This window comes from Crinia signifera, chromosome 8 (assembly GCF_055691185.1).
Source record: "Crinia signifera chromosome 8, ASM5569118v1, whole genome shotgun sequence".
Taxonomy (NCBI): domain Eukaryota; kingdom Metazoa; phylum Chordata; class Amphibia; order Anura; family Myobatrachidae; genus Crinia; species Crinia signifera.
In genome coordinates this window covers 108,883,955-108,903,614 of record NC_139224.1, presented here as the reverse complement: position 1 = coordinate 108,903,614, position 19,660 = coordinate 108,883,955, and the positions used below count along the sequence as shown (strand labels likewise).

Below are 19,660 nucleotides of genomic sequence, written 5' to 3'. Positions count from 1 at the left end.
ATGTGTCCCTGCATCCCAAAAACGGAGATCACCACCTCCTTAACTTTCATGTCCGTTACATGTTTCTCACTACCTCCTTTCTCTTCTTACCAGGTTTACGTGGATCAAGTAGATGAGGATATAGTAGCAGTTACACGGCACTGCCCCCATACACATCAATCAGTTGTTGCGGTGTCCAGGACGGCCTTTAAAGACCCCAAAACCTCTTTCTACAGCAAGGAAGTCCCACAAATGTGCATTCCAGGTACAGAGATTTGGTCCAGTTGGGTCCACATTGATATGTGACAATAATAAAGATGTAATAGTGAATGTGTTGTTGCCAAACAAATAAGATACAAGATATTGCATCTGTCAGTATTGGCTATATTGTCCAGCAAGATTTGATGCCTGTGATAAATGTTAACTGGGGATTGCTTATCAGAAAAAAGGGACGGGAAGCTCATGCAGTGGTATAACAATTTGTCAGAAAAACAAGTGGGAGAAGAAAAAGGTGATGAAAAAGTTGTGACAGCGGATGTAGTTAGGACATCATTTTTCTAGGAATAATGGGGGTGATTCTGGTTGGTATGCAAAAGCAAACTCCTTTAATGGACAAAATCATGTGCACTGGAGGTAAGGCTAATGTAACGTGCAGAGAGAGTGGGGTGTGTTCAAATTGAAATCTAAATTGCAGAATAAAGCAGCCAGTATTTACTCTGCACCGAAACAAAATAACTCACCCAAATCTAACTCTCTCTGCACATGTTACATCTGCCCCACCTGCAGTGCACATGGTTTTGTCCAATAAATGCTTTTGCAAACCAACCAGAATAACCCCTATGTCCTTTATTTCCTACCAACAAGCTGTTGCGTACACTCTTCTCCAGGGACCAGCTCTAATGATGTCTCATCATTCACCCTGCGTTCACGTGAGGCACACTGGATTAGTACTTTTGGGCAATTACATAAAAATATGGACATAGAGCCAGAAATATCAACACAGGTACCAGATGTTGGCACTATTAATCAGCTAAAGTGCTCTCTATTTAGAGGAAAATTATTTTTATGTGTGATCTGCTACTTTATATTGGGGTTATTTAAGCTGGGTTCACGTTAGCCGGTGTGCACCCAGCGCAACGTTGCCACCAAAAGGCCCAGCAGGAGGTCCAGCATCGGGAAGTGCATGCTCACTTTCAGATTCCGGGAGTGACGAAATGCTGTCTGCGGCCATATTGCATTCGGCATTATGGTTCTCGCTAGCATTGTCCCCCTCATCCTGCATGTATAGACTACGGAGGATGTCGCTGACAAAGCACGGGTGCCTGCATTTCTCCTGATTCAGACCTGCTCGCTGCAGGTTAACGCTGCCCCTCCGAATGCACGGCCATCGCTTCCCCTCGCTACACTGCAAGCGGATGTGTACGCTTACACATCTCATCGAATGTGCTCACACAGAGGAGAAATCATTTGATGGTTGCTCACCAGCAGAAAAGTAAGCCAGGGCTTATTATTGTGCTTCCTGGTGTTCTGCGAATTGGGGGCGGGTGCTGACGTCATGTCATGTGATGTGACATCATCTGCCTGCCCCAAGCAGGCAGGGAACACCTTTGTTCGCAGGGGCACGCCCAACGTTTCTATGCGTGTGCCCACCTTTTTTGTGGGCACGCCCATGAAACGCTATATGTCCACTCCAGAACACCCCTGCCTGTCAGTCAGGCGCTCGCTGCGGGGGTACGCACATGCGCATCAACAGCTATGCACGTCCACAGACTCCCACCATTGGGAACAGGGCTGATTTCGTATCTGGTGCCTTAGTTGATGCACAACTTCAACAGGTTGTCATTCTGAACCGTCGGAATGTGCCAAATCATTACAAATATTGTCTAGTGTTTGCCCAGCTTTAAACTATCATTGCTTGCAAAATAAAACAATATTATGGACAGGCTTTCATTCGTTTCCATATAAAGCAATGCAAATGTACTTGTTAGATTCAGTTATCACCTAATATCTAAATATCAGACTTGATGTATTGGAAATAAGGCAGTTTTACAGCCGTAAATAATTGTTACTCCATGATCTGTAAAGTTTGAGTCTATATCACCACACCGGTCAGTGTGGTGATCTAGAATGCCAAATGAAATATCGGGGATTTTGGTTAAGAAGTCGATTCCCATCTGAACCACGGATTTCTCATTGAATAGAGGACCAACAGATACTGTAGGACAGCAGTTTATGTGTTTAATTTTTTGTGAAGGGTCAAAAGCTCAACAATGAAAAGGTCGTCAAGGGTCCACATGAGTTTTTGTGGACCCCAACGAGGGAAAATAGCCCATGTAAGTCGCAATTTTGACTGTCGGCTCCTGACAGTCGGGATTCCGATGTTGGAGAAATGACCGTCGGAATCCCAACTGACGGTGAGTCATCCGGCACCCATGCCATTACTGGTGCTATTGGCCGTTTGAAGAAAAGGAATTTGGTTTATTTCAACTATCTTTCTTCCAGATGTGTGAACCATTGAGTGTCTAAGTTCAAACATTTTGTAATACAATTTTGTTTTCATTTGATAATGTGGGATGATAACAATTGGATATTGTGGTTGCTCTGTGTGAAGGAACAATTGAGGAGGTAATACTAGAAGCCAGTACGGTGGAGTGGAAAACCGAGCCATACAAAAAGGATGAGCATTTCATTAACGGCTTGCCGCAGTACACGGTGGAGATCAGGGAACACATTCAGGTAATGGACCTCTACGCTACACTACTTTCCGATCTCTGTCACATCAAACTTTTCATTTCAGTCATTAATGATATTTACTTGCAGCTCAAAGACAGTAAAATTGTCAGGCAAGCTGGAGCCACCACAAAAGGACCCAATGAATATGTTCAAGAAATAGATTTAGAGAATTTGACTCCAGGAAGTGTGATCATATTCAGGTATTTTTTACTCGGATGTCATTATATTTAACTTTTTTTGTAAATTAGTATTTGTTAAAATACTGGTGCAAACATCGATGGTCAGGACATTATGACCATTGCAACTTCACATTTTACCATTAATCTATTGCTGCTAATGTGGGGGAGAAAGGGGTGCTGCCAGGCTGTGTCCGAATAGCAGGGAACATGGGGAAGGGAGCCAGGAAGCATAGGGACCATGAGGTCCCTCTGGTAGCGGCAGTTGTTGGAAGATTCTCTTCCTGCAACTGCATAGCGGCTTCCTGACTGATTGCATCAGATTGAACCATGTAAGAAGAGACAGCCTGGCCCGGTGTGGTTGCATCTGAGGTGACCACACCAGAAAAGTGGATAAACATTGTGACACCACCTTGTAGTCCTTGGGAGTTCTGTATTCTGCCCTTTGTTGTCTCTAACCTATTAGTTTAGTTTATATGGGAGATATGATTTGTCTTTAATCTGACAGAGCAGAATATGAACCATTAACAATTAAATATTAATGTTCAATTGTCAGGACCCTTCCACGTTACAAAATCAACACAGCTCTGCTTCCTGGTGTATCAGCAAGTCAGCCAGTCCAGGAGGGGGCAACACCAGTGTCATTTTAAATGTAATCATTGTTCAATGCAGGGTGGGTGTGGAGTTGTTTCATCTCAATGTTCCCTATAATTTTCTTGAATAAAGGGACTTGTCTGCATTGATAATCCTGCAATGCACAGGTTCTCAAACCTGATCCTCAGGACCCAACGCAGTGCATGTTTTGCAGGTCTCCTCACAGAATCACAAGTGAAATAATTAGCTCCAGCTGTGGATTTTTTTAAATGTGTCAGTGAGTAATAAATGCACCTGGGCACCTGCCAGGTGACCTGGAAAATGTTGAACTGTGTGGGGTCCTGAGGACCGAGTTAGAGAACCCCTGCTGTAATGTATAAAATGTCACTGAACAAACAGCCTCGGCAGACTAATTATTTGCAGTCTGCACCTGCTAATATGTATTAATGTTTTAAATTGTCTTGTCTACTACAACAGGATGTAGTAAATATTAGTGTTCATTCGAGCATCCGTCATCTTTGAAAACCCATGCAGTTCCTCTTCCCTACATGGGGTGTCGCTGTCTGCTGTGGTGTTTCTAGCACAGCTCTGGTTTGCATATCAGTGCTTATATACAGACCACACTGTGCTAGAAGCACTACAGCAGACAGTGACAAGCCAGGCATTGAAGAGGAACTGCATGGGTTTTCAAAGATGGTGGGTGCTAGAATGAACACTAAATATATAAGAAAGGGGCTTATGGATGGTATATCACAGAACAGCTAGTTTTGGAGGAGGGAAGGGTCTGGCTGTAATTTGAAGCACAGTATATTACTGGAAAAGTATTGATTTTTGTTTTTGACCTGCAGCCATATTATGCTATGTATTTACTATTTCATTGGTTTGTGCTATTGACAGGGTGGGCTTAGATCCCAATGCACATAAGGCTGTGGGCATCTTGCGTAATCATCTGATCCAGTTTACTCCTCAATTCAAGTCAGGCAGTCTGCAAGATGACGAGCTTTATCCAATCCTGAAAGTGCCTTTTACAACGTGAGTAATATACATTGTCGTTTCTGTGCCATTCTCCCATTTAGTTTGAGACTTTTTAGGTTGAGCATTAAGTAAGATTTTATTATTATTATTATTATTATTATAATTTTATTTATAGGGCGCCACAAGTGTTTCGCAGCACTGTACAAAGGAACAGTACAGGGAGACAAAACTTAGCATTACATTGAATAAATAACAAAAATAGAGTACAGGTAAAGAGCACCACAGTTCAATCCACATTACAGCTTAAATATAAGTAGTGAGGACTTGACCAATGTACTACTAGAGGCTTGTGGCCAATGATGGAGATGAGTATGTGTGTTTGAGTATGGGAGAGCTGTGAGTGAAATGTGAAAAGAAGAGGGCTTTGACAACAGGAGGGAAGAGGGTCCTGCTCTGAGGAGTTTACAATCTAGTAGGAAGGGGAGACAGACAGATTACATGAGGTGCAAGCAAGTGGGAGGTGGCTTGATCGCAGGATGTAAGCAGGAAGGGGGTCGGAGAACCAGCCTCAGGACTAGTTTATGCAGTGGAAGGGTACGCTTTGATGAGTTATAGCATCTCAATTACAGTGGCAGATGCAGAAAATTCTAGCACCTTCAACTTTGTTTAACTCCATCAATACTAGAATGAGGATGACTCATTTGTCCTTAGCACTGTTCAAATACGTTAAAATTGTACTTGCCAGTCCCCAACCAGCAATCACTGCTACAGAAATAGTGCAGTGCCAGTGATTGGGGCTTTCACCATCAAATCAGCTGCAAACTTGGGGGAGGTGGTACCGTATTTGAAAAGAGGGGTATCGCCTTAGCATGAATTAATTAGAGAAAGGAACCACAGGCAGGGCCAAAGCTGCTGTACAGGGAGTGTGTAAATCTCCCAAAATTGTATAACAGAAAAGAGAATGGATGTACAGCGCTAGGTTTATGCTGAAGGAGTATACACTACCACAAAAGATTTTTTATGCATTTAATAAGTCCTATTAAAATATACAATTTAATGAGAATTCTCATAATACAATGAATAAATATAAAAAAACACAGTGTTGTAGACAAAAGGGTATATATTTTGCTCCACAAAATTATTGCACCAGCATATAATAGTTACCAGTTGTACTGGAAGATATTGGGGGGGTACCCTTGCTAATGTTGCTGCATAGATTGTCCAATCCGGATAATTCCCCAGTAAGTCCAGGTTATTCAGAGCAAATTGTGTGGGGCAGTCCTTTTGGTATGTGCATACCTTGCATGACACTGCTTGTAGCTGCTGAACAGAGGAAAGGGGTCCTGGAGGTAAACAGAAGACTGGTCCGGAATAAAGCGCAGAGTATGGTGCAGTCTGATGTGCAAAGGAGCAAATTGGGGTGCGGTGGAGATGGTGCTCAACGCGTTTCAACGCTAACTCGCATCTTCATCAGGAGCTGGGGTATAGGGTCTGTCCAGGGACCCTGTATTTATACCCTGGATTGATTGTTCCCATAATTGCAGGTGTGGGAATTCATTGTTTGTTATATTAAAAACATATTGAAATTAAAATACCTAAACTTCATATATGTGGTAGATATGCACAGGAGGGTTATAAGTATAATCATTTTTATTTTTAATTAACATAAAAAACATAAAAGGCAAGTTTGTAAAGATCAATTCAAAGGTCACATGACCCCATCATGTGATCGGAATGGATCATGTGACCATAAGAGTGTTTAGTTAAATGTTGTTGGGGTATAATCATAGACCATAAGTAATGCTGATTAAACATATGTGCTGATAGGGCATATTTCGAGGGGGACATGATAGTAAAGAGCGCTTTTTATAGCGTGGTATATACCTTTTGTCTACAACACTGTGTTTTTTAATATTTATTCATTGTATTATGAGAATTCTCATTAAATTGTATATTTTAATATGACTTATTAAATGTATAAAACATCTTTTGTGGTAGTGTATACTCCTTCAGCATAAATCTAGCGCTGTACATCCATTCTCGTATCGCCTCTGGCGATCCAGACATTACTACAAAAATCTTTATGAAGTTCAGGAATCGGGGAGGATCTCCTCGATCCTGGTTTTAATAAACTCAGAGGCCCTCCTCATTTTAAATATAATGTGGGAAATCTATGGAAAACAAAAAACTTTCGTAGTGCTTGGTGTAATTGTTTTGTGATCCCCAGACAATAGGCGCTGTGCAAGTGCACAGCATTTGAAAGAGAATGTGCTCCCTTCTTTATTATTAGAAGTGAGGTTGGGGGAGACCTAAGACCTTCCCATATCCTTGGACCCCATGATTTTTCTAAAGATCAAGCGGTTAATATCCAGTGATTCCATTGATCGACAGACATCAGCTTTTAGTTGGGGGGGTGTCTTAAAGTACATACAGAAGTCTGCTCATCCTCTGCAATGGAAGAGGGGTATTCAATCCCGGATCAGACTGTCGATCCGTCCCGACTGCCGTTCCTCTGGCCCGTTTTCGTTTTGTTCGACCGCAGATCGCCAGGCACGATTCAATGTCCCGCTTCGGAACTGTCCAAAAAGGCTTTGTGTCCGCGTAAACGGCTGTGGATTGTCGATATTCGCCCGCGATCGCGACAATTCACGGCCAAAATCAACAAAACGGGCCTGAGTGCTTTTAAAGTCAGGCCCATTCTGTTGATCTGCCTCTTCAATGCTGTCGGGAAAGATGGCATTGAATAGGCGTTCACCGCTATTTCCCCCGTCACAAATAGTGGCTGGGGTTGAATACCCCCCAAAGTGTTTCGTTTAATTCTATTCTTTATGATCATTTTGCTTTTTGATATCTGCCAAAAGTATTAGACAGAGTTTTTTTAGAATTTAGATATTGCTTCCTTTATTGCAAATTCGTAATGTTATAACCATTAACTTCATCTGAAACAACACTATCTTTCACTACCAAGCACCACATGTAGACTGAGGGGAAATATCAAAACATTATCTGTAAATATTGGTGTGATATGCCAGTAATATATAAAGATTATTCGTTTAATGCTGTAGTGCAGAAATACTGTGGCGCTTAGGATATTGCTACATTGTAGTCTTACAACTGTTGTATCCTCCATCTCTTGCAGCATTGCCCATAAACTGTCTTTAGCTGACCTCAACCAAGTATTGTATCGATGTGATGCAGAGGAACAGGAAGATGGGGGTGGTTGTTACAACATCCCAAACTGGACTCCTTTGAAGTATGCTGGTCTGCAAGGTAAGAGAGTTGCAGCATTGTGTGTACACAGGCCCTGGGCACATCATTGTTACATACTCTTGCCTGTATCTCTTGCAATGAAATATATCATTTGTAAACTTTCCATACAAAAAATATATACAGTATTGTGTGAAGGTTTAAAGCAGGTCTATAAAAGCTGCAAATGAAAATGCTTTAAAAAAAATAGAAGTGATAATAGTTTATTTTTATCAGTTAACAAAATGCATAGACTATTAAACTACTATTCTTTAAAGCATTTTTTCATACTTGCCTATTACTTTTGCAGAGTATTGTTTACTGTACACAATACTGTAAGGTGAGATCTAAACACAATTATACTTCATTCAAATTTTTCATTTGATTATATCACTGAGAAGCTTTTGGCCTAGGGGTGTCGTGAAAAAACTTCTGGTACTCAGGGGTGCCTTGATTCAATAAAGTTTGGGAACCACTGGATTCCAATTTTTTTAAAAGACAAGTTGAACAAAGGTATTCAGAGCTATGCAACTGAAGCCGGAGGTAAGACCGCATGCTGCCCTTACTGCGGGTTCCTGCTCCCATACTCCTGAGTAGCAAACCAAAATTTCTGGTAATGCTTTTTGCCCTTACCACATCTTCCACAAATGCGATAACCCATAGCTTTGGGCACCTAACCCGGAACCTATAGGTGGACTTTCATTATTCCTAGGTTCGCTACAGAAGAAAATTGGCTTAAAATTGCAAAGCTCAGAGCATTAGAGCTTGAGGCTATACTCCTGTTGTAAGCCCCTCTATTATTAAAGGATTATTCTCACTCCTGCTGAGCCCTTCCTTTTTCAGACAACCAGTGTGTTCTCTGTCCACAGCACTCTGCCATATGTTACTAGGTTTGCAGAGCAGTGGCGGAGGCACGCTGAATAGCCTGTACCAGGTAGCTTCTATGACTATGTTTTACTTAAAGCAGGCATGTCCAAACTGTGGCCCTCCAGCTGTTGTGAAACTGCACATCCCAGCATGCCTTGCCATAGTTTTAGCATTCCCTAATAACAAAATGTGGCAAGGCATGATGGGACTTGTAGTTTCACAACAGCTGGTGGGCCATAGTTTGGACATGCCTGACTTAAAGGATCAATGCAAAAGTGATTATTTGGGGGAAGGGATTTGTATTTTAATATTTAAATTGGATAAAGTTGACGTCTCTTCTTTTTGTTACTGCATAGTTATACAAAACCAAACCTTCTTATTCTTGTATTTTGACAATTTCTTATTACATCAATTTCTTATTTTTATTATTCACCATTTTATTATAGTCACATTGGGGGAAATTTACTAAAGGAAATTTGTAAAAAATAGGTCTATTTGTATCCAGAAATACACTTATTTTTGACATTTACTATCCCGAAAATACGGCAATTCGTAGTCGTATTGATAGCACATCAATACGACTACGAATTGCCGTATTTTCGGGATAGTAAATGTCAAAAATAAGTGTATTTCTGGATACAAATACACCTATTTTTTTTACAAATTTCCTGTAGTAAATTTCCCCCATTTTGTCAGCTTTGTATCAAATGACATTTTCTTAATTTGGCAGGCTTACTCTCTGTCATGGTTGACATCAGGCCTAGGAATGACTTGGGACATCCATTTTGTGATAATCTGCGGTCTGGAGATTGGATGATTGATTATGTCAGTAACCGCCTCGTTACACGTGGAGGGGCGTGCGCAGACGTGAGTGACTGGTCACGGGTCCTGGGTGCCTATGCTAACTGAGAAATGTGCATGTAAATCTATAACGCAAGTGTTTTATAAATGTGCAGAACAGTTATGTGTATTTTAAATGTAGTGTGTTTACGGTATTACATATTTTATTACATTTGGTAATAAAGAGATGGATTTCATTGTTTTTAAGGTGGGAAAGTGGTTTGCAGCAATGTTCTCCTACATGAAGCAAATTCCACGGTACCTTATCCCATGTTATTTTGATGCCATTTTGGTTGGGGCATACACCACCCTCTTGGATGCTGCATGGAAGAAGATGTCCAGGTATGAATTGTAAAAAACTAAAAAAATATGTGCCTTTATTTTTAACCACTCCCTGGTTTGGATTTATAGCTATTTAGTACTGATATCTGACTTGTCACATAAAATGTATTGTACGATTATGCTTGTGAACAATTAAACAACTTTGATTGTAATTGTTATCACACACACGTTAGTGTGCATTATCATGTTTAATTTAGAATGTAATTGGTTCTGTATTTTTCACTGTTAGAAAGTACTGTACATGGGCATATAATATGAACCATTGCTGCTGTTTTCTGATTCTGTGTGTATATGGTTTTAGCTGGTAATTTTTTTGTCCAAGATTGTGAAGAGGTAAACTGTCTACCTGCACATTTGCAGTATTGACAAAGTTGGTCGGGGTTCACCATCTTGTACTGTCACCACTTCAGTTGCTGGATTTCATATTCCTGTGAAGAATCCATCTTGCACATTTTTTTCATCTTTGTGGTTTCACTTGTTCATAGAACCGGATTATTGTGTTAATATCATTTTTTAGGTGCTTTTAACTGTTTTTAGCATGAATATTGAATACATTTAATATTTTACTTCCAAGGATACAGGTTGAGTATCCCTTATCCAAATATCACTCATACAAATTATTTCGAAAACCATAGTCTCCAAAATGTACTTTTATTTTTTGCTAAAAACCTACTGGCTACATCTATAACTGGCACGAATGGGGAAATAACGTGTAACTGGCACTAAATATGTGCAAGGACATGATTGCTTGGCATTCAAATTGAGTGTCTGAGATTGTACACAAGCTTTGTTTCATGTTTTAAAACCTTGTTTTTGCACAAATAAAATATATTTGTGTGTATTTCATGTGCTTGATGTGCTTATACAACATAAATGCAAGATACCTCAAGATACCTCTTACAAAGATAAAAACATTCCAAAATACGGAATAATCCATTATCCAAAATTCTTCTGGTCCCGAGCATTTTGGATAAGGGATACTCAACCTGTACTTGCTTTGATAGTGACTGTGCGAAGCACTAATAATTAACATCTATCGCCTAGCACGTGTTGCCAATTTATAATAAAAAGTATATGTTCTAAAATTCAACCTTTATGCTGCCCATATACTTATATGATCAGATGCGATGCGACATCGAAGTGTGATGTCCATCGCATCTTATGGTGCAAAAAGTGCCCTCCACCAGCACCTGATGTCGCATGCCATCTCACGATGACACATTGGGTGCTTGAAGAGGGCAGGCAGAGGGCGGCGGAGTAGCGTAGTGCTGTGAAGGAGCGCTAGTGTGGCCAGGGGGCAGCACGGCGGCAGGATTTAAAAAAAAAAAAACACTGGGTGGCCCTCTGATTGGTTGAGTGAGCTATATTTGTATATTTATCAGCTTTTTTGTCTGATTACATTAGTGACGTAATAATGGCCACAGCTCGGCTATGCAATTGCACATACTGTGGTGTATTGATCATTCTCTTTTCTGCAGCTTTGTACAGAATGGATCTACCTTGGTGAAGCATTTGGCTCTGGGATCGGTGCAGATGTGTGGAGTCGGAAGATTTCCTACCCTGCCAGTTCTTTCACCATCTCTGCAGGATGTACCCTATCGTAGCAACAACATAACACAGGAGAAGGAGCAGTGCTGTCCGTCACTAGCAGCTGGTAATTATTAATACACTGGACGTTCAGGTAGATGTGGAAACATAGAAGAGTATAAGATCCCAGTGTCATTAACCATACATAATAACACAGACATGAGGTAGGAAGAGCAGTAAACAATTAGTATATACAGTATGATGTTCAGAAGTGGCTCAGTACTAAGACTGACTGCATCCAATGTTCAAATGGTGTCCTTGGCAATGAAATCCTAGCACACATGCATTATACATAGACCTTATATGATCCCTCTGTGTATTTGAGCTTGACAACATAAACAGCATAATGAAGAACAACTTGGCTATAAACAACGTATAAACAGCAACTAGATGGTGACAGCAGGAGGCTATACAGTAAGCACTGTGGAGCAGATATTAGGGTAGTTGGAGTGCTTTAAATCTATGGCTGCCCAAATGTACAAACCCAGTATGCAATACATACATTAAAAAAAGGCCTGGGTAAAAGGGACAGACTAGACGGGTAAAAGTGGTTCTTATCTGCCATCACATTCTATGTTTCTATCTTGTAGGTCCCACTTTTGTTTTGAAACCTATTGTACAAATCACAGAATATACAAAACAAATATAAAGAACCCCAAGAACTGGGATTATTTCTGATTCTACTTTGAACCATTTCATGCTTAGAATAGTTTATTGCAGAGGACAATAGCTTATGCCTAAACACATGTGAATGTTAACAGATGCCGTTTTAGTGGATCTATAAGTAAACTGCTGACTGTTTATAATACACCTATTTTTATTCTTAGGTTATATTATATATTACTTTTCTGACTTCTATATTTTGCTCATGTTAGTAATGTAGCCTCTGTGGTTTCCAGGAGTTGTGGTATTTAGAACCATTTTTATACCATGAGTGTTTTATTTACATATGTTCTTTTTCATTTATGTGGTGCAAACACTCGAGCTCCATGTTATTTTATTTTTTATCCTCAGGACTTCCCCATTTCTCTTCTGGGATTTTCCGCTGCTGGGGGAGAGACACGTTCATTTCTCTGAGGGGTTTGCTGCTCATCACTGGACGCAATATTGAGGCTAGGTTGGTAAATGCCTGATCTGAAAGATTTACTTATTTTTATAGAAATGCGGTATTACATTAACCGTGGATTTCACAGTGTAGGGGACCATGACAGTGCCTGCCGTATGCAACACCATCCTCAGAGAAGTTGACCATACATGTGATGAACAAAATTACTGTCCGATTTCCTGCATAACGCAAACCCACAAGTAGATTTTGTTTTTATTTTCAAAGTGCAATGACAGCACCAGACAATGGGGAAAACATAACACATACATTAGACATACAAGGTAGACACATTCAATTAATTGAGGTAACAGAGGGGTAGATGTATGAACCAGTGATAATGGAGAAGTGATAAAGTATCCTGCTACTTTATCACTGGCCAATCAGCTTCTGACTGTCCCTTTTTATACCCAGCCTGTAACTTAACAGCCAGGAGCTGATTGGCCCGTGATAAAGTACCAGGCACTTTATCACTTCTCCTCCCTTATCACTCCTTCATACATCTACCCCAGAGTATCCTGCTCATATAAGAAATTACAATATAAATGGAGAAGGGCTGAGCTGAGGAAAGGGGATACAGTGTGGTCCAGTCATCCGCACTCCTTGTGTGGTTGCTTCTGAGTTTGCAAACACCAGGCCATGTTTTTAACACACTTTGAAAGTTCAATATTTTATATAGTGCGAAACAGCATATCAACATGGCAAAATCCGTGATCATCACCAATGGTGTAATGGTTAGCATTACTGCCTCACAGCACTGAGCTCATGGGTTTAATTCCCACCTCGGCCCTAACTGTACAGAGTTTGTATATTCTCCCCGTACTTGCGTAGGTTTCTTCCAGGTACTCTGGTTCTCCTCCACAATCCAAATATATACTGGTAGGTTCATTTGCTCCAACCAAAATTAACCCCAGCGTGATTGTGTGTGTGTGTACATGTGGCAGGGAATATAGATTGTAAGCTCCACTGGGGCTGGGACTGATGTGAAAGACCAAATATTCTCTGTAAAGCGTTGCTATAAATAACTTCCAATAAATAAATAATAACAAAAATGGTGAGTAACCAATCAGATCAGATGGATGTCCTCTCAAAAATCCAATATTTATGTCGGAAAAGTCAGCATTGAATAGGCACCCGCCGCTATTTCCCCCGTCAGAAATAGCAACGGAGGATTGAATACCCACTTTATATACCCATGAAGCAGTATTCCCTAATTGGATGAATGAGAACATAGAAAACAAAGAGCATTATTCCCTGAATATTTTCACAGTGATGATTCACTTTTATCTTTTTGTCAAGATGTTTGTGTGTTATTCCTATTTCAGTGCTTCATGTTGTAGTTATGCCTTTAGGTTTTGATTGATAATTCTAACCATCATGTCTTCAGGAACATTATTCTTGCATTTGCCGGCACTCTGAGACATGGGCTGATCCCTAACCTTCTTGGCCAGGGCACATATGCCAGGTTTAACTGCCGTGATGCTGTGTGGTGGTGGCTGCAGTGTATACAAGACTACTGTAACATTGTGCCTAATGGTATATCCATCCTGAAGTGTCCGGTCTCCAGGATGTACCCCAAAGATGACTCTTCTGCAACATCTGCTGGAGAAGTTGTAAGTTTTTCTTTTCATTTCTCTCAAATGTTTACCGATCGCCTGATATGGGGATTGACCGCCCCCCTCCCTCCACCACTGATTTTCTTTAGTTAGTATTTTGTGGTTTTCTCCTACAGCATTGTTCAGGTTAGCCTAATTCATAGCTCTTATTAATCTTATGTGAGTAAGGGACCGTTACATTGGGCATATACTGTAGCATATAATGTAACTAAGAGGTGTAAAATGCATCCTGTTATCAGTTTATATGTCCGGGACATCAGAAGTGGTACTCTGTAAAAGAGAGGGGGCAGAGACTTGTAAATATACTATTTATGCCAAGAAGGACATCAATATTAACCCTTTGAGGGCCAAGGGAATTTGCCAAAATAGGAGTGAAACTTGTCAAGCAAACCGTCTCATTAAACCCTTTGAGTGCCAACGTTGGTGTGAGAGATGCTCAAAATATCCGCATAAAAATGCCAGCGTCGCTCACAGCGATTGTTCTTTTTTGGGTGTAATATTTAACTAAACTTCAATTAATTGACTGTATTTGTAGATAAGTCGCTGTGAGCGATGCTGGCATTTTTAGCAGATATTTTTAGGATCTCTCACAGCAACGTTGGCACTCAAAGGGTTAACATGTGTCATTTTCTGCCACTCTACATAGTTGAGAATGTTATATCCCTCCTTTCGAACAGGACCAGCCCCTGTATGTTGTTATCCAGGAGGCTCTGCAGCGCCATGCACAAGGAATCAACTTCCGAGAGAGGAACGCTGGGCCCCAAATAGACCGGAACATGAGAGATGAAGGTGAGTCCTTCATATAATACCTTGCAACATCCTTGTATGTACCTTCAAACTGTGTGTCCGCATACATTACTCTGGTGATGTTTTACAGGCTTTAATATCAATGCTGGGGTGGATCCGGTGACTGGTTTTGTTTTTGGAGGGAACCGGCTAAATTGTGGCACTTGGATGGACAAAATGGGGGAAAGTGAAAGAGCTCGAAATAGAGGAATTCCAGCTACTCCAAGGTATGTAATCCTGCCCTGTGCAGAGTATGCAGTGAGCGGCTTAATATGTGTACAGAGCTTTCATTCCCATTCTTTTAATGGGATTCATGTTCGGGTTTGTACTTTGATAGTGTTAAGTCTTTGCCTTGCACTGTACCAAGATGCATGGTGACACCATAGGCATCTTTGGGTATATGATCTATCTATCTATCTATCTATCTATCTATCTATCTATCTATCTATCTATATATATATATATGCAAAAGAAGGGAGAAGCGCACAATGAGCAAGGTAAAACACAGTTCCTTTACTGATAATATATGCTCACATACATGTGGGTTAGGATATAACAGCTTGCCAAGCTTGTGGTGTGATGTAGAAACGGACCAGTTCACAGGACATGGGCGCAGGGGATACTCGGTCTCAGACAGCCTCTCACGCTGAAATATGCCGGTCTCCACGCTCCGTCTCAATCTCCGTCTCCAAACAAACACACAGAATGACGTTCTAGCGTCCACCGTATAGGCCACGCCCAACGCGTTTCAACCGAAGTCTTCGTCACCCCCTGACGAAGACTTCGGTTGAAACGCGTTGGGCGTGGCCTATACGGTGGACGCTAGCACATCATTCTGTGTGTTTGTTTGGAGACGAAGATCGAGACGGAGCGTGGAGACCGGCATATTTCAGCGTGAGAGGCTGTCTGAGACCGAGTATCCCCTGCGCCCATGTCCTGTGAACTGGTCCGTTCCTACATCACACCACAAGCTTGGTAAGATGTTATATCCTAACCCACATGTATGTGAGCATATATTATCAGTAAAGGAACTGTGTTTTACCTTGCTCATTGTGCGCTTCTCCCTTCTTTTGCATACTAACCTTCGCTGGACCCTGGTTGAGTCCTGGAGAATAGCTGCACACTACGTGGGAAGCATACAGATTTATTTTGAAGTTTTGCGCAGTGGTATTGTTTATATATATATATATATATATATATATATATATATATATATGGACCTTTTGCAAACAAAGTAAAGTGCAACTTACTGTTAGCTACATCCTGGGCAAATCAGTTGGAGTCCTCAACTGACCGGATTTTATATTCTGATAACTCGAGCATAACCTAAGGATTTTGAATAATTCAGAATGATCATTTTGGTGGCCATGTAAAGTACAATACCAAGCAGGGCCGTCTTAACAGCAATGTAGATGCTGGGCAAATCAAATGCACTGAGAAACCTACACACCCGTTCTAGGGAACAAATAAAGTAAATGATAACTTGCCCCTCTAGTGGTCCTGTGTCCTCTCGCCACATGTTTCCTTACTGATAGCTCCAGACATTCATCATTCAGCATGCTGGCAGCCATTCTCTGTCTGGCTGCAGGTTGGGAGGCAGGTAGAGAATTCTGGCTTGTTGCTCAGATTGTGTGACAACCCTCTGCCTCTGCTCGGAGGCCCCTATAACTGTGGGCCCCAGGACAGCTGCCCAGTGTGCCTATACAGTACATTAAGATGGTCCTGATTCCAAGTCATTTTGGTAGAAATGACATTAGTTCTTTCTGCCTGCGGCCATCCTGATTTTACACTAGGTGGCGATGCTTATGCCTTTTAAAACTTTTTTACACCTGCAATTCCTTATTGACAGGCCCTTTCTGATTGCACTGACTCTATTCATACAGTAGATGGCGATGTATTACTGTCTTTTAATTTCCTATTTAGGGATGGCTCTGCCGTGGAGATTGTCGGCCTCAGTAAATCTGCAGTCCGTTGGCTAAAGGAGTTAAGTGAGAAAAATATTTATCCATACAAAGGAGTTACAGTGCAGAGGAAAGGTGAGAAGTAGACAGAATTTATCACAAACAGTATACCCATGCATATTTTAGGTGATTAAGGTTAGTTTGCATTTTTTTTCTCAAAAATATTCTCAGCGCTCCCATACATATGGGATTCGGTATGAAATCCCGACGGTCAAAATCCCCACAGGGTCAAAATCCCGAATGGGTCTTAATACCGACAAGGACAAAATCCCGACATTAAAAATAGCGACAAGGACAAAATCCCGAAATTTAAAATCCCGACATGGTCAAATTACCGACATATAGAATGTGCAGGTTAAACTGTCAACATGACTTTGGGTCAACAGGTCGCGAGGTTGACATGGGTTTTTTCACTGTTTTTTGACCCGAATGTCGACACAGTCGACATGGACACAGTTGGAGGTGATCCGCAGCCCCTCGCTTCGCTCGCAATGCTTCGTGCACGGTGCCTCGCTGCGCTCAGCACACTATTTTATTCTCCCACCACGCCGTAGTGGATGGTAGGGCATGAAATACCGCCTGTCGGCACATGTCGGGTCCAAAAACAGTGAAAAAACCCATGTCGACCTTGCGACCTGTTGACCCAAAGTCATGTTGAGTTTCACCTGTACATTCTATATGTCAATATTTTGACCATGCTGGGATTTGAAATGTCGGGATTTTATCCTTGTCTGTATTTTAAATGTCGGGATTTTGTCCTTGTTGGGATTTTGTCCTTGTCGGTATTATGACCCATTCGGGATTTTGACCCTGTCGGGATTTTTACCGCATACCTACATATGACCTACACAAGCAGAATATATGTACAGAGAGTTTTGTTGCTTCACGCTGGACCTGAGTGCTTATTTTTTACATCGTGTTCATCCCCATACAAAACATGCTTATTTGACACCACTTAGTATAGTCATTTTGTGTATTTATTACTATCTAAAACTTTAACTGCAAAAGTCTTGTAGGAGAGGGATAGTATTTAAATTCTTCATCCTTCCCCATTAAGAAACTTGCTATGGGCTCTATGATATAATATGGTATGATATAATGGGGAAGATGTATTAAGCCTTAACAAGAGATAAATGCAAGGGTGATAAAGAGAGATAAACGTCCAGCCAATCACATCCTAACTGCCGTGTTACAGGCTGCGTTTGAAAAGTCAATATGGAGCTGATTGGCTGGACGTTTATCTCTCTTTCACTCTTTTCCACTCTTTCTCTCTTTCTTATCACCCTTGCATTTATCTCTTGTTAAGACTTAATACATCTGCCCCAATATGTCTGTGTAGCAGTTTAGCTTTGCTACAGTAGTACCATTAAAGTAGTTGGTGCTGAATCTGCTTCCTCACTTTTCCATTTACCATTGTTCTTCTGTCTCCCCCAGGGAAAGAGGTGCTGCTCACCTACTCGGAGTGGAACCAGTGCATACAGGATCACTTTGAGAGACATTTCTATGTCTCAGAGGACCCTTCTGATCCCAATGAACAACGCCCAGACCTGGTCCACAAGCGTTGCATTTACAAGGATAGCTGTGGGGCGTCAAGTCCCTGGTGTGATTACCAGCTGCGGCCAAACTTTGCTGTTGCCATGGTGGTGGTAAGTGTGTAATGGGGCTCTGCACAGCACTAAAACACAAACCCTTCCAGTTAAGACACGTGATCACTATGTTCATACATATATATTTAATACATATATATTTATTGCCATTATCAGAGTTGTGCTTCTCTCACAAAGGCCCTTATTCTGATCGGTGCGGATATTCCCGCATTCTTACGGAGCGGTCCGCACGCCACGGTGTTCTGCCGCGTGCGGCCATCGTCCGTAGAAACGCCCACGTGTCCTCCGCATTCGGACGGACTCACTCTTTAAGAACAGGGCGTGTTTACGGACGACATACAAACCATGCGTGTGCGGGAGAAACACTCAGATTCTGCACGGTATTACAGAGTATTACAGAGTATGCTCGGGAATACCGCATCCGAACGGGAGCCAAGCGGTGCTACCGCCCGTAAGCGGAGTATTTACGCCAAACAACCCACTAGGAGGTGCTGGAGTCCATCTGTGTGCAATTATATTTGTTTTGTATTATAATTTATTTTGGTACATTCCTGGCATGGTTTTTTTTGGTATTTTTATTTTTTTGTCATTGTATCACAGTGGCATTGACTGTGAAATGTATATAAATAAATTGCTTTACTTTACAACAATTGTGTGGTTTACTTAGTACATGTCGCATACACATGTGTATTGCTAGTATTAATATTCAGTCATGTCCATTGTTAGCAGGTTTAAAGTGTGTCAGAAGTACAGCATATGTGGGTGATTATTAAGGTTTCCTTGAAGCAGCAATGGTTTCAATTAAAGCACTGACAAGCGTCCTATTAGTGAGTAATGAGTAAAGGAGTCGATTCTATTGGGTTCAGGTGTTAATGCTTGTAGTCATTAGGCGGTCCGTTCGCCTCCCGCAGGAACGAGTGGTGTCCGCAAAGCAATAGTGGCCTTTTGGACACCGCACATTTCTTCCCTTTTTGTTCGCGTGCATTCGGAGTGCTATCCGAATGTACGCCCCCCAACATAAGTGTACTCCCCCGTGTCCGCCCATGTTTCCGCCCCGTTTTGCCCACTTTGAAACTACGCCCATGTGTCATTCCGCATGACGCCCATAATACGCCCATATTTCCCGACTGATTGCGGTGAACAGTTTTGTACGGGATTTGGCCGAACAGGTACGGAGTCAATGCGTGGCACATGCGCGTGGCGTTCGCCACGCATGCGCAGACGCCGTAAAGACGCGATCCGAAAGTAT

The 19,660-nt window shown here is 41.5% G+C and overlaps 1 protein-coding gene across 5 annotated transcripts in view; it reads left to right on the top strand.

Moving 5' to 3' along the window:
- Positions 1–19,660, top strand: part of AGL (amylo-alpha-1,6-glucosidase and 4-alpha-glucanotransferase) — a 92,326-nt gene that overhangs the window by 64,888 nt on the left and 7,778 nt on the right. For all 5 annotated transcript variants that reach the window (XM_083156957.1, XM_083156958.1, XM_083156959.1 and 2 more), the window contains 14 exons: positions 94–244; positions 2,591–2,715; positions 2,800–2,912; positions 4,380–4,514; positions 7,597–7,727; positions 9,301–9,437; positions 9,619–9,752; positions 11,231–11,406; positions 12,354–12,456; positions 13,829–14,054; positions 14,735–14,846; positions 14,935–15,070; positions 16,767–16,879; positions 18,239–18,450. In XM_083156957.1, the coding sequence (XP_083013083.1) occupies positions 94–244; positions 2,591–2,715; positions 2,800–2,912; positions 4,380–4,514; positions 7,597–7,727; positions 9,301–9,437; positions 9,619–9,752; positions 11,231–11,406; positions 12,354–12,456; positions 13,829–14,054; positions 14,735–14,846; positions 14,935–15,070; positions 16,767–16,879; positions 18,239–18,450 (2,004 nt within the window). The remainder of the gene's footprint in view (positions 1–93; positions 245–2,590; positions 2,716–2,799; positions 2,913–4,379; positions 4,515–7,596; positions 7,728–9,300; positions 9,438–9,618; positions 9,753–11,230; positions 11,407–12,353; positions 12,457–13,828; positions 14,055–14,734; positions 14,847–14,934; positions 15,071–16,766; positions 16,880–18,238; positions 18,451–19,660) is intronic.